This window comes from Columba livia, chromosome 5 (genome assembly GCF_036013475.1).
Source record: "Columba livia isolate bColLiv1 breed racing homer chromosome 5, bColLiv1.pat.W.v2, whole genome shotgun sequence".
In the NCBI taxonomy this organism is placed as follows: Eukaryota; Metazoa; Chordata; class Aves; order Columbiformes; family Columbidae; genus Columba; species Columba livia.
The window spans coordinates 12389019-12404014 of NC_088606.1; the positions used below are offsets into that span (position 1 = coordinate 12389019).

Sequence of the window (14996 nt, forward strand, 5' to 3'; positions counted from 1 at the left end):
ACACAACCAAATGCACCCCAGCCTCAACAAGAGATTCACCTGCCCAAAAGTTGCCTTTATGTCCAGCTACTATTATAACCAACAATGACAGAACCAACAGCATATAAAATAATTAAAATTGGATAAACTGTTTATATGAAGACACCTTGGATAAAGTTGTTTATCTCTCAGACTCTATGCGAAGTTTTCATTTTTGGATTGGGGGAGCAAGGGACTATTTAGTCTGAACTCTAAGGTAACTAAAAGCTATTCCTCAGCGAGCTGAGGCAGCCTAGCTCAGACTGCTTCCGTTTCCTTCCTGCATTTCTCTCTGCTTTATTTTCCCCACATCTGCTTCAGTGCTCATCAGACCCATAGCCCAGTTGGTTCAGTCCACTAATCCAACAGAAAGTCACTTAATTTATTGTCGGGTTGGTTTTCTGTAAACTTCAGCCGCGTTCCATGGCAGCCTAAGCTGAGCTAAGTCTATATGAGCCAAGGCTGCAATCCCACCTCTTCTGAAGCACACGTGCACAACCGTCTGAAATCGCTGTACAAGGGCTTGTGCAGCTGCGTGGTTGAACCAGATTAGGAAACCGAGCAGAGTTAAAACGAGAAGGAAAAGGGTTAGTTTGAGCCTTGTTGATTCTGTTATCTGGTTCACCAGACAGCCACCGAAAAAGGGATGGCAGTAAACATGACTCCCTTTTACTGATAAAACCAACGTAACGTAACTTTTTTTTCCCTCTCCTAAGTGAATAACCTAAGCAGAACTTCCATTCTCACAAAAATCATGTCAGGCTATAGAAGGTAAGAAACTTTTCACAACCCTGAACAATGAGTTAGTTACTCAAAGACAGTAAGTTTGTTTTAGAGGAGAAACAGCACTGGATACAACACATTCTGGAGAGAAACCACAGCACAAAAAAGGATGCCGGGCTTCTCCTACAAGGTTCTGACTCCATTCCAAAGGACAGCCAAGAGGAAATTCTCCAAGGAAACAGAGGCAGTAAACACCATGGTAATACCTAGCTATCAAAAGAAACAAACAGGTAAGAAAAAAATCCATAGCTGAATAAATGAAACAGGTATGGACTATCATTTGGCTTCCTTAAGGAATTCCTAAGACTGAAGGCAAAAGATAGTATTCTACCTTCTGTACTGAAAAATGGGTAATATTTACTCCTTCTAGTACAGGAAAAATTAATTAAAAGAAGGATTGGCAAACATCTGCCTGTGACTGGATTTGTCTCTATATGGATTTCCTAATATTTGCATGGTCACTGTAGCACACACAGACTCCACAGTGCCAAGTTTTCCTTCAGCCAATATTGTAAACTTTAAAAGGTTTGTAACTGAAGGGTAGAGGGAAAAAAAATCAGTAGATATTTGTTGAGTCCAGAAAGCTGGACAACACACACACACAGATCATTAGTTGCCTTAAAAGAAATAGATTTTAAGAATAGGATCTGGTACAAAAACGTATTTCCCAAGGCAGATTGCAGAAGGTCATTTCACATATCGGCACGCTATTTTAACCAAGCCCAGTACACAAGCCAACATGCGTGCCACCAGACTCGCTCCTGTCTGTGGCCTTATGACAAAAGAGAGTGCAGAGGGGTCTGGAGCACAAGTCTGATGAGGAGCAGCTGAGGGCACTGGGGCTGTTCAGCCTGGATAAAAGGAGGCTGAGGGGAGACCTTATCGCCATCTGCAACTACCTGAAAGGAGGTTGGAGCATGGAGGGTGTTGGTCTCTTCTCCCAAACAATAAGTGAAAGAACAAGAGAAAATGGCCTTGAGTTGCACCAGGGGAGGTTCAGATTGGATATTAGGAAATATTCTTCCTGGAAAGGGCTGTCAGGCACTGGAACAGGCTGCTCAGGGAAGTGGTGGAGTCACCATCCCTGGAGGTGTTTAAAAGGCATTTAGACGAGGTTCTCAGGGACCTGGTTTAGTGCTAGAGTTAGGTTATAGTTACGACTCTATGATCCTGAGGGTGTCTTCCAACTGAATCGATTCTATGATTTTAACTCACAAATGTAATTTTCAAGAAGAGTAAAAACGTCAGTGTGTGTAATCACTGACTTACTACATGTTTAAATATTATAATGGTTAATAATTAGTAGAGGTCTTATGAAGGGAGAAGTTTGGTGTGGCAGCAAAACTGTTTATGTCTTATTTTAATTAAGACCTGTGCAATGGAACAATATGTTCTTTTTGTAAATAAGGGTGTAATAAAAGACATTTTAAGAGATCTAAACTCTCAACTCAGAGACAGGTTAGAATCTTGAAAATAAGACAATAACACATTTTAAATCCTAGTTTTATGGATTCCATCCAAGCTTCAGTGGAAACAAGTTTGGTAGGAAATGCTGCCAGTGACAGATGTAGAGCATTCTTCTAACACTTTCAGCTGCTGACTAATGAGTAGGTGTTTGATAGGGCAGTTAAAATGAAAAATGGCTCATTAATCCAAGCCTATGATTTCATGTAAAGCTAGCGAAAGAAAAAAATTCACACACTCAAGCAAAGTATTTTTCTCTATAACATTTTTGATAGTTATTCACTCAATAACTACGTTTCTTAATCTTTAAAATGTTACGAAGTAATTCAGACTGGATAATTGCTAAGTATTTTAATATTTAATGATTTCTTCCCCATGAGGATGGTGAGGCACTGGAACAGGCTGCCCAGAGAAGCTGTGGCTGCCCCATCATTGGAAGTGTTCAAAGCCAGGCTGGATGGGGCTTTGAGCAACCTGGTCTAGTGGAAGCTGTCCCTGTCTGCGGTGGGGGGTGGAACTGGATGATCCTTAAGGTCCCTTCCAACCCAAACCACTCTCTGATTCGATAAACATTAAATAGGAAAATATTTACTCATGTGATAGGTCTTTTTTTCCTGTATGAACAAACAATTGCCAGATTTTGCTTTAAGAAATGTATATGCTTACCACACACATATTTTAATAATTCTTCTAAACATTTAAAAGAAAATTAAATACAGGAAAGTCTGTTTATGCAACACTATGATAATGTTTTAAAGCTCAAAGTTCAAAACCAAACTTACTAAATTAACATAGCAAAGAAAGTCTCCACAGTTCTTTCACAGGATACAACACATGCACTCACTGACACCTAACCAGAGTGATGAAAGAGTGAGCTTCTGCAGTGTTTTCCTTTATGAACTTCTTGTTTCAATAAATTCAATACAATATTGGGCTGCCAAAAATACTATAAAAGAATGAACACAGACAGGACGAGAAGGATGGCACTTAGCATACTGAGTTAGTCCAATGTATTTCATGTATAAGTGAGAAGAGCATAATCTATCTCACTAAACTGTATAAATCAATGTTTTGCATAAAAATTAATTTGTTTTGCCTTTTAAATGCATTACGTCTTACAACAAATTATCTTTTATAGTAGTATTATCTCATTTAATCTACTATCTTACTTTGCATAAAATACTTTTAGCTAAACAGTTGGACAGAATTCCTTACTTGCCATACATGCACACAACAAGAGTGACTAAACTGGAAAGGTTGAACTACTGCACCTTTGTTCTCCACCTAATTTACAACTGGCAGGAGTAAGTTTCCAAGATCAAAGTGACATTAAACACTGAGATCTCCAGTTTCAGCTCATAAGAAAAGTGGTCCTCAAAAGCCCAAAGTAGTCCATTATCGCTATGATTCCCATAAATTCAATTAGTTGCATATATCCAGTCAGTCTTTTGTATCGCAAAAATAGATGCTAGTTTTACATGAACAGGTAACATGCCCTGCTTGAGTTTGATCTTACCATGATATGAGTTTGTGGGAATTACCAACATATATGGTTGTATTTCTCCACGGCACAGAGGACTGTACTTGACTTGTTCTTTTAATTTACCTTGATATCAGTTTTGCTTACTTGTCTGTGCTCTACAGTTGAAACACACAACCTGCCACTTCTGACCTCTTGAGAAATTCTCAAGTTTTACCTCCTTCCTCATTATTACAGGAGTTTTATCAAAGAAAATTTGGCCCCATTGTGTTTTTTTTAAGTATCAGAATCTTAAACTGGAATCACCTCTTCTGCAATCTTGATTCATCAGACTTTAATACTGTACAGATGATGAACACAGAGCTATCTCCTAGACAGCCATTTATGACTTAAAAACATTAGGAAAGCTTTAATAACGCTTGTCTCCCTATCAGAGTCCTGTATCACAGGCAGACAAGTTGAGACAACACCCTGACGTTCTTCTCTTGAACAGACAAGACTCAGAATTCGGCACAGCTCTGAAGCCTAAAGAAACCACGCACTCTACATGAAATGTGCTCAGAAAAATGGTACCTTTATGACCCATCATGTGTGGGGTTTTTTTTTGTTTGTTTTGTCTTTTTTTAATTCTCAATAGATACAACTGATACCATGATTTCAACATTAAGAGTACTAAGTCAGAAACACCAGAAGGTCAAAACCATGGCTGATCAACACGCACAACAAGATCTTCAACAACAAAATACCAGAATCAGTTGAATCATATCACCTGCAGTTATTCTCCATTAAGAAAAAAGCACAGAAAACACCATGTTCTATACTTCTCAGCACTAACTGGATGCTCACATCTGTCAGAGCTCATTTCTTCCTACCTTGATATATAACTTTATATTACAGCCACATTTTCAAGATTAAAAATCCAACTTAAGAGGTAAACAATAATTCTGTAAATAAATTAGGAACTGTATTTGAAAATAAAAGGTAAATTGCAGTCATCATCTTTAAGATTACATAAAACATTCACTTTTACCTAAAAATGAAACAAAAAAAACAACCCCAAATCCATGAATGAAACCTTGAAACGGGCATCATAGAAAACCCCTATAGAGCTACGAAAGTATTTCTACCCAGCTTTAAATCACAGACAGAAATAATACAAAAAAGGAGGCAGCATATTTTTGAATCATGCCCAAATTTACATAGGCATGACTAACACATGTTCATAGGAAAATTTCACAACACTTCAGAATATTATGGAGCACTGACTTCTCCCCCACCCCCCCACCTCCCAAATTTGCTATTCTAGGACTGACAAAGAGCATTACCTTTCAATGAATATTACTTGCAGGTTAAAGTTAGATTTGTGGCACAATTGTATTTGGCAGTGTATAAAAGCTATTATCCCAGCTAGCACATCTTAGTATTGCATTTAAGAATTATCATTGCAACATTGCCTTATAGACTGCAGGGATTCAGACCACATCCTCAAAAAAATCTCACTGCTTGGTACAACAGTTACTTCTCAACACTGCACATTTACAGTTCACTAAAATCAGCACATCCTTGCAAAATAATGTGTACAAATACAAGTATGCTCAACTGTTTGTACCGTTAAAAATCCCTTGTAGCATATAAATGAAGTGTATGTAACAGGCAACATCTTCGAAATACATAATTAGTGCAATTGTACGGGGGGGAAGCAGTGTCTGTGTTCATAGTCTTAAATAGAAGTGAAACACATTAACATTTAGGTTGCCAGTTAATCAATTATGAAATGCCACACTGCTGGCTGTTCTATTTTTTTGTTCCTTTCTGATCTTGGTCAATTCACAGTGAGTCCTTAAGAACAACCTCAGCCCTGCAGAAGCCAACACTTGCATACTACTCTCATTTGGTAAGGGACAACTCTATTCTCCGTGAAAAACAGAAGGGACCTACTCTCCCGCCCCGCCCCCCCCCCCTTTTTTTTTTTTTTTTACATTAAAAAGTTTCCAAAAAACATTCCAAGGAAAATTCAAGAAACATTAAATTGGATCTCCTAATGGTTTCGGTAGTAAATTCAGCTTACAGAACTGTTTATGTGGTGAAGTTTTCTTAATAGGCATTTAAGGGAAGAAAAAAATAAAGCAGCTAGATCTGAAGTATATGCAATTACTTCCTTAAAAAAGTATCCTTCCTTTCCCTCAGCATTAAATCTAAGTCATTTTCTTTGTTTCAGATTTTAGAGACTTGATCTGTATGATGGTCTTGGTATACTAACTCCCTGAGAAGAGCTGAATGTATTATTGCAGCCATCAAGCGCACAAACAATAAGCATGCAACTCATACCAAGGCACTCCCAAAAGTGTTTTCTCAAAACTGAACGAACACAGCTAGAGGAGTAGCACATATACATCACATACTCAAGCTCTAGTGCTTTTTCCAGTAAATAATGTATTTGGGTGTCAGAAGTTCATAGAGATAACCTACAATCAAGAACTAAAGATGATGACCCATCAACATCACCAGAAATAAATGCTGGTACATGACAAACTAAATGACAGACACTGTGGAATTCCTTGTTAATTAACCACAAAAACTTATCCATAATGTAACAATGAATTCAAACTTCTTGCATACAGTTGATGTGGCCAGTTGCAAAGAACACAGACTACTTCAGTGTGTCAGATACATACAGGCTCAGATACAGTACTTTTTAGTGTATTTATTAAATATTCATACTCAACACTTAATGCTCTTTATCTCATACAGAACACATTCTTAAACTTGTAAACAACTTCAATATATCCTAAGTTACAAGCTGTTTTCTTAAGAAAGCAAAAGTGAAGAAACTGGCAAGTTTCTGAAGGCTGAAACACCCTTTGTCATTTATATTTGATAAAATCAAGGCATTGATCTGCAAGTTTGCAAATTATAACAAACCAAAGCACACCTTTATGGCCAATAAGTGATTTTTCCCAATAAACAACTAAAAACAAAGATCGGCTTTCTGTAACTGAAGTACCTGCACTACAAATGTTCGCTAACAAAGTGAACCACGTAAGCAGAAATTAACATAACACAAGCTCATTGACACCGAATTTTTTCTTGTTTGGTGAAAACAGGCAAGATCTTGTCAAGATGTCTGACACAGTTCTGAAGGTGCTTCTCCAGAGGTGCTTCTGGGGTACCTGTGGGCAGACAACCTACCTGTTCTACCCAAGCTAAATCAGGTTGCATTGCAACGTGCTGCACAGAGCTTCCCTGGCTCACAGATTTGCTAACATATGGATTTCCATGCTCCACAAACCAATTGCATCAGACACTTCTCTTTTCCATGTTCATCTCTATTCTTAGAGCTTCTTAACTCAATTTATTTCCTTTTCTTTTTGCACTGATCTATCCTGCTCCTCCTTTTCCTGAATAAACTAAGGGCGTGCAATGTTAATCATAAGCTGCTCCAGTGAATATAAATCATACCACACTAACACCAGTCACCAGGGCAAATGGGCTGGTATTTCCAGACACCCGGCATCAGCACTTTTGTGCAACTTCCAAGAGAGTTTGCAGCACACCCAAAGACCAAAAATTGAGACTATTTCAGATTAAAAGGCAAAGTAGTTCCTAAATAACAAATCTTGATGAAAACCCACTTTGGCAGTTCCTATCACCATTTCAAGTGATCTGCTGACCTCAACTCCAGCCCTCTGGCACAGAAGAAAGGTGATAACCACAGCAATGCTGCAGGCCATTTAGAGTTTAACAGTTACAAGCTTTCATAGATCTCATACAGACCTTCAAGTATGTGAAGATAACCTCAATCTATATGCTGTGTTTAAAATACAATCCCATGTAAAGTACATCACAGCATAGTCAACCCAATATTTATGAAGAGAATACACACCTCTTTGTCTACTACAGATAGAAGAAAGGTTTCCAAGGTACTGTAGCCATAGAAATACAGCCACCTGTTATGAGTAACTGGAGTCTGAATGTTGCAAGCTGGTTAAACACTGCTAACCTGAAAGAACGCTATGTTCTTCCCAGCACTTCACAAAAGTCAAACCTGCCTTAATCATCTCAGTTCTTTAAATTACAGCCTGTCAGCCTGCTTTAACTCCTGTCCAGGCACAAAAAGAAGGTTTCCCAGCTTCACTTGATGCACTGAATGCATGTCAAGTCCCACACCTATGTACACACCAGGAGAACAGGGTGACTGGTGAACAGCATTCTCAGCAACCCCAACAAGTGGGAACTAAGTCATAAGTGAGCACATGTAGTGAGCACAGTAATTATAGAAACACCTGCTATGATCCACGAGACTGGACATAGTTTTATTAGTACAGATAGTAATTACTACCCATCACTAGATCCGCAACTTCACCAGTGTTTCAATACAATTTGACCCTCAGCAGCCTGGGGACACACAAACAGCCTCAGAGATCCACCAGAGATAAGCTGAAGAACTTGAGAGCAAACTGAAAAGCAAATATAATGCATATGCACAACAATACTTCTATCATTTCTCCCTATCCAGGTAAGTTGCATCAAAAATGCTAGAACACTCTCAGAACATCCCTTGTGTAGTTTTTCACTTTATTTTTTTCCCCTCTCAAGAACAAACAGGCACTCTTCTGCCCTTCATTGGCCTACTAGTTTAAACTGCAACAGAGCAAAGGTGGAAACAGATCTAAAACTTCACCTCACCCACTGCTAAGATAGATTACTTCCCCACATCTGCTCTCAGTTGTCTCATTCCCAGCTCACTATTCGCTCTGCTTCTATGTGAACGCTCAGTTCTAGCCTCCCTGAGCTGATGGTCCTGGGCACTACCAGAAATGCACTATTTAAAATGGGACACAATGGAGGTTCTAGGCCAAGAAACGTGTTTCTTTGCAGCTGAGTCTTTGAACAAAAGGTTATGCCAGTCAATGAAGCCATACGCATGACTTTTTACAAAAATCACTAATTCGGTGTTATTTGCTTATGTCACACCCTGGATGCGACAGCTTATTCATGACAATATACTATTCATAATCTGTGGCGCTAAATATTCTTATTTACAAATTTAATAAACTAGATTGAAATTAGTTAATTAAACAGCAGTTAAGTCTTTAAAAATTTTAAGCAGCATCTTGAGTATAGATTGCTATGCTAAACTGACAAGATGGACAATATTTCATACTCTTTTTGAAAAAAACGTTATCTGTGTGAAGAGAAGAATCTTGCAGTCTAATTCGATCTGTATGCAAAGTATTATAATTCACATGGGCTGAGAAGCCGGGTTTCTTATTTTGAAGAAACACTAATGCATTACATCAAGAAAGCAATGACTGGAGGAAAAAAAAAAGTCCTTTCCCTTGACATTTTCATATTGCCTACAACAGTCCTACTCAGCATTTCAGTAATCTATTAAGCTCTATTAAGCTTTCAGTGCCAACTTTGAACGCCAGAAAGCAGTGTATGTCACACCTCAAAACAGCTTTTTTTTTTTTTTTAAATAAACCTTCAGAGCAAATCAACTCATCAGTACATGCGAACACACCTGGAAAATTCTATCCTAACACTACTACAAACTACCATAAGCACATTATCACAGTATGTTTGGGATTGGAAGGGACCTCAAAAGATCATCTAGTCCAATCCCCCTGCTGGAGCAGGAACGCCTGGGTGAGGTCGCACAGGAACATGTCCAGGTGGGTTTTGAATGTCTCCAGAGAAGGAGACTCCACAACCCCCCTGGGCAGCCTGTTCCAGTGTCTGTCACCCTCACTGAGAAGAAGTTTTTTCTCAAATTTAAGCGGAACCTCTTGTGTTCCAGCTTGATCCCATTACCCCTTGTCCTATCATTGTTTGCCACCAAGAAGAGCCTGGCTCCATCCTCATGGCACTCACCCTTTATATATTTATAAACATTAATGAGGTCCCCCCTTAGTCTCCTCTACTCCAAACTAAAGAGACCCAGCTCCCTCAGCCTTTCTTCATAAGGGAGGTGCTCCACTCCCTTAATCATCTTGGTTGCCCTACGCTGGACCCTCTCCAGCAGTTCCCTGTCCTTCTTGAACTGAGGGGCCCAGAACTGGACACAATATTCTAGATGAGGTCTCACCAGGGCGGAGTAGAGGGGAAGGAGAACCCCTCTCCATCTACTAACCACCCCCCTTCTAATACACCCCAGGATGCCATTGGCCTTCCTGGCCACAAGGGCACAGTGCTGGCTCATGGTCACACAAACATGTAGCTACACCACAGACAGTGCCTAAAATAAAGATGGTAAAAGCCATGTTAGTAAGAGAAGACGCATCAATTGTCATCATTTTTTCACCACAGATGGCAGTAAACATAATTCAAAAAGATCGCAAAGCCTTATAATTGGAAAATGAAAGAGTCATATTCACTAAAAAGACGTCACTCTGCTTGACCCACGCTCAGGAAAACCAGACCAATAAATATGCCATGATGTTATTTTTGTACAAACAAAGCACAGTTTGAGAATGCTGCACTGAGACAGATGCCTGATATTTTGCATAGAGGGCCCAAATATTCTGCTTTTATGTTAGGCAAGTGAATATACTTTCCACACAGACATTTCTGGGTTGAAGAAATCTAGATATTTTCTATACTGATTTCCAAGAAGGCAGCACACTAGAAGTCCTCATATAAGGACTGGCAGAAAAAAACCCCAAACAAAACACAACCAACCAAACAAAACAACCAACCCCCCAAAAAAACCACAAAAAACAGACCCAACAACAAGTGTGTTTGCACATGCAGGTACGTGCACATCTGCACGTGTATATTTGATATCTAAATGCACGTTTTCCAGATACAAGAAGTATGATAGTTGAGATGTATCTCCGTCTCATGCCCAAGATTGCCCACATGAGCCATTCTAAAGACAAACATACCTTTTAAAGCTGGCAGTTTCTGAAGCTCCCGGTTAATGCTAACATTAAACCTTGAAGAACTCTGCCGCTTTTCCTTCTTCAGTACTGTCTGTGGTGCTGGTACTTTGATTTTAGATAGTTGTGCTGGGGGAGGAGTGCTGTTTGATTTTTTGTTTGACACCTGTTTAAAAAGAAATCAAAACAGTTAATTGCAGCTGAACTTAAGAGAAAGTCTACTAAAAGATCTATTTTTATTGCAGAAATAAATGAAGCAAAATAATCTTTTAATCTAATTGCTGTATTCAACATAATCTGGATGTATAGCTATCTATTCTTCTGTTCCATCTTTTCAGTGTTAATTTCTGTACTACAGACCTCATAGAGATGGGAACAGATCACCTTGTTATATGCAGTAGCCCATTTATTTGAAGTTATCAGTCAGTTGAAAATAAACTTTCAAATAATGTAACTCTTGAGCTACTCTCACCTTTTCCCTGCAAAGTCTGGTCTCCAAGGTATTTTGGCTGCCTAACTTCAGCTTCAAAGGGATCACAGGGCCTTGTCTATGTACAACAGATGAACCTTTCACTGCCCATTTGTACTGTGCCTCTCTGCTAGAGTCCTAAGCTTGGCTGGGGCCTTCAGGCTTTGACAGAAAGTTAAAGGAGTGAGTCTTATTACTGTAGTAGCTTCAGCAGCTTCTAAAACACTCATGAAGATTTGTAGCAGTTTACTGCCTACTCAGAGCAAGTTGCTTTTACTGTAATAATCCTTATCAGATTGTCCCTGTAGCTCTGTATGAACTTTATAACATAAAACCAGAATAAATGGTTCTCACCTATAGCTTTCCAGTTTGCTGTTATTTCCCAGACTATACCTGACAGTACACTCACTCAAGCTGAATAAAATGCATCATTAACAAAAGCCTGTCAGAACTTGTGATGCTGCTGTTCTCATTCCTTTTTTGAAGTAGTAAAAGCAGGTTTAAAGTAGGCAATAGTTAAATTTTAAAATACAAATAATATCATTAAGTTCTTTATAAGAATGATAAAACATCTGTGAATGACCTACACTAAAAACACAGAATCAGCTGAGCAGAAAATTTTACTGCAAGTATTGTAATTCATTTTGTAGGACCGTAATTTGCTGTGGAAGCCTTTCAAATTTGCTCACTATTTTACACTGAAGCACGTACATCTGAATACACCTTGGCACTTTTCTCTTACAGGAAAGAACATATTCTCCTTTTGAGAAAGTGCTCACATGATAAGAAATTGGGAAAAAATTACATGAGAATGGGATTCACAATGGAAATCAAGTTGTAATGCTTCTACTCTGGCAGCCTGAATGGATTTAGAGTTTTAGCAGATAAGAAAGCAGAATTCCATTCCTGCATGAAACAATATCAATGGCATTTTCATAGGGATATGGATAAAACCATTTCCAGAACAGCTTATTCACAGCAATTTCCATGTGGTCTGGGAGTGTACACATTCAGCACACATGGAAATGTTACCACACAAATTTATCTACCTTCACAGTCTCCAAGATGGTAATTTTATCAAATTTTGTTCTAGTAGCTTAACTGGAAGAGAAACGTATATGCTTCAAGAATACATCAACAATTGTTATATTATACACACAAAGACATGACTGAAAACAACATTTACTTTTCGTGCAGCAAAAACGCATACAGCCTTATAGAAAAAAAAAATAAGGGGCGACAATGTACTGTAGACCAGAAGTCTTAAGTTGCCAAAAATACTGTAGAACTTGTTTCAGGAAAAATGGAATACATCAGCAAGTTAAAAGCATTTATGTACAATTAATAACTGTTACATTGCATTTTTCAGACTATTTCACTTTTTAATCCAAACACTAAATGCTTAAAAAGCTTTTTATTGAAATACAAGTGATCTACATGTTAAATTCTATACATTAGTTCAATTTTTTTAAAAAAAGGATTCAAAATAAAAATATAAATAGACTAAGCATAAAGAAAAACAGCACTAAAATTAGGAAGTAATGACTTACCCTGTATTAAACAATAAAAGCTAATTAAGGTACATTATAGCACTATTACTGGACAGGATTCTGTACTTTCAATATTGTGCTTGAGCCTGATGCCGGTTTTCTGAACAGGCTATCTTCCACTGCCACCTGGTTTTTGTTCATTACTTGGAACAGGAAAAGCCGCTTTCCTGTTTCCTCTATTCCCAAACAAATTCTCCGTTTTGAATTAACAACAGCTCCCATGTGCCTGCACACATGCGCACACTGCGGTATCCTACGGCAGCACACACCTCACGGAACCAAGTATTCTAAATGGCAGAAAAATTCTAAAATTAGCTGAAAGTGGTTATTTAAGAGGATGGATAACATTTTAATTAGAAATGTTGAAAGCAAGCATTTTTTGTTGCTATGGCAACTTCCCATCTAGCGGTGATGACTCCAGTGTAATTCTAGCCCTGAATCACTGGCCAATGTATCCAGCAGATTTCCTCCCCCTTTCTACCACCAACCATCATCACCCCTGCTTTTCCGTCACGCTCCAGTCAGTCAGCCAGCACATACCAGAAAGCTGCCAAAACAGTTTCCAGTTCATTATTATTTGATTACACTACACAGCTGTACCAAATGACCTTTGCACAGGGCACTGTGGTTCTACCACCAGAGAACCAGGCTCCAGAGCTTGCAGATCCAACTCTGGGATGGAAGAGCACCTGGAGAACCTGAGTCAACTTCAGCCACACAGCTCAGCAATCATCTGACCCTCTGAAAAGAACACAAATTCAGACTAACAAGTCTGTGTACTAATTTGCTAAAGATTTCAAGTCAACATACTTTTCATGACAGTCCAGTGCTCATTAGTTCAGATGGAAGAGCCAAGCTCAGCTTCCTCCTTCCAATAACAAACCAAACTACTTCAGAAACCACAACTGATGAGCACTGTTCTACATCAGTGAACAGCTAATTTGTCAGCAGAACAGTCAACTGCAGACATACTTTTATCAATTCTCTTCCTGCGACTAGAATGGGAAACACCTATTCTTCCCCTTGTTCTGACAAACAGCTCCCTCCTACCTAAATCTTTATATACTCAAAGACACATGCAATTCCAAAAGTGCAGATAAATCACTAAAACTACATACAAATTACTCTAGAAAATAAAGTCAAATTGAGGATGTGTTTCTTCAGATCATAATTAAAACACATCCTCGGGTTTTATGATGAGTTTAGTTTTTAAAAACTTTACATAGATTTACAAACATTAAGACAATCAGGACCAGCATGATTCTGACTTTTAACAATAAAAAAAAAAAAAGAGTTTATGGTCTTCAGTTCCCTTGAATAAGCTTAAATCGAATTCAAGAGAGTGAACGGCAGGGAGGAGAAAAGGAAGTTTCTTGCCAGTCATGACAGTTGAAGATAAATGGTTCTTGCATCCCTTCTTCCCTTGAGTCCTCCTGCGTCAAGCAGGATGTGGTACATTCTCGTCTCAACATCACTGTTTTGAGAAAAGCTGGATCCTTCATCCCCTGACTTGTACACAGCCAAGCATAGATCAGAGTATGACACTAAGTTTGTGACCAGGGAAAGATGTGAGTAAACCAAGCACATCTGCAGTTACAGCCAATTTTTCTTTTTAAATTAAATTGATCAAAGAGCCTACACAGCAACTTGTACTTTTGGCCAGCCATCTAAGACATAAGAGAGAGAGAGTACTGAGATCTGGAAGGAGGGTTCACTCTGCATCTCATGTATGTCAACAAGTCTTTCAGAAGATCCTACTCCTTACTTCCTGACAGTCACCCAAAAAGCTGGTATTCAAGCTACCTTGACCAAACATGGGCAAACAGAAGGACTCTGCCTGACCTTACCTTTCTAAGAACACTCACTACTAACAACTGAAGTAGACCAAAGCACACAAACCCTTCTGCTTTACTAAATCAACAGGGCTTTCAAGTGAAGACTAGAGTCAACTTTGTAACAATGCAGCAAGCTTTCATATTGCTTTCTCAGATAAACTGGTCTGAACAGGTTAAGGATTTGAAGATGACAATAAAATAACCTGGATGCATCTGTCATTCACAATTTAAAAAACTGGATGGCATACTTGCGACAAACATCAGATTGCCTCCCAAGCACAAGGCAAGAGAGATTTTCTCTCTCTGCCTGAAGAAAACACAGTGCTAGGTACAGTATTCTATATGGTGTTTCTTGACACAGATCAGTCCAACACTAATCCATGAATTTCCTCCCTCTAATGAGCATCACCACTGAATTCAAGTTTATATCAATGTGTATACCACCCCAGGATGGCATCAACAAGCCACATACCAGCAAGAATGAGATAAAAACTCTGGACTACAAAATCTGGATAG

The 14996-nt window shown here is 38.7% G+C and overlaps 1 protein-coding gene and 1 long non-coding RNA gene across 4 annotated transcripts in view; one reads left to right on the forward strand and one right to left on the reverse strand.

The window, feature by feature from the left end:
• Nucleotides 1-14996, reverse strand: part of PPP2R5C (protein phosphatase 2 regulatory subunit B'gamma) — an 84857-nt gene that overhangs the window by 57001 nt on the left and 12860 nt on the right. For all 3 annotated transcript variants that reach the window (XR_010472756.1, XM_065063464.1, XM_065063465.1), the window contains exon 3: nt 10633-10792. Coding sequence is in view for 1 of the 3 variants with exons in the window: in XM_065063464.1 (XP_064919536.1) it covers nt 10633-10792 (160 nt within the window). In the remaining 2 variants the exon portion in view is untranslated. The remainder of the gene's footprint in view (nt 1-10632; nt 10793-14996) is intronic.
• LOC102086784 (uncharacterized) lies at nt 594-6724 on the forward strand. Its single transcript, XR_001230394.3, has 3 exons — nt 594-1031; nt 4180-4314; nt 5964-6724. It is a non-coding gene; the product is annotated as an uncharacterized LOC102086784 (long non-coding RNA).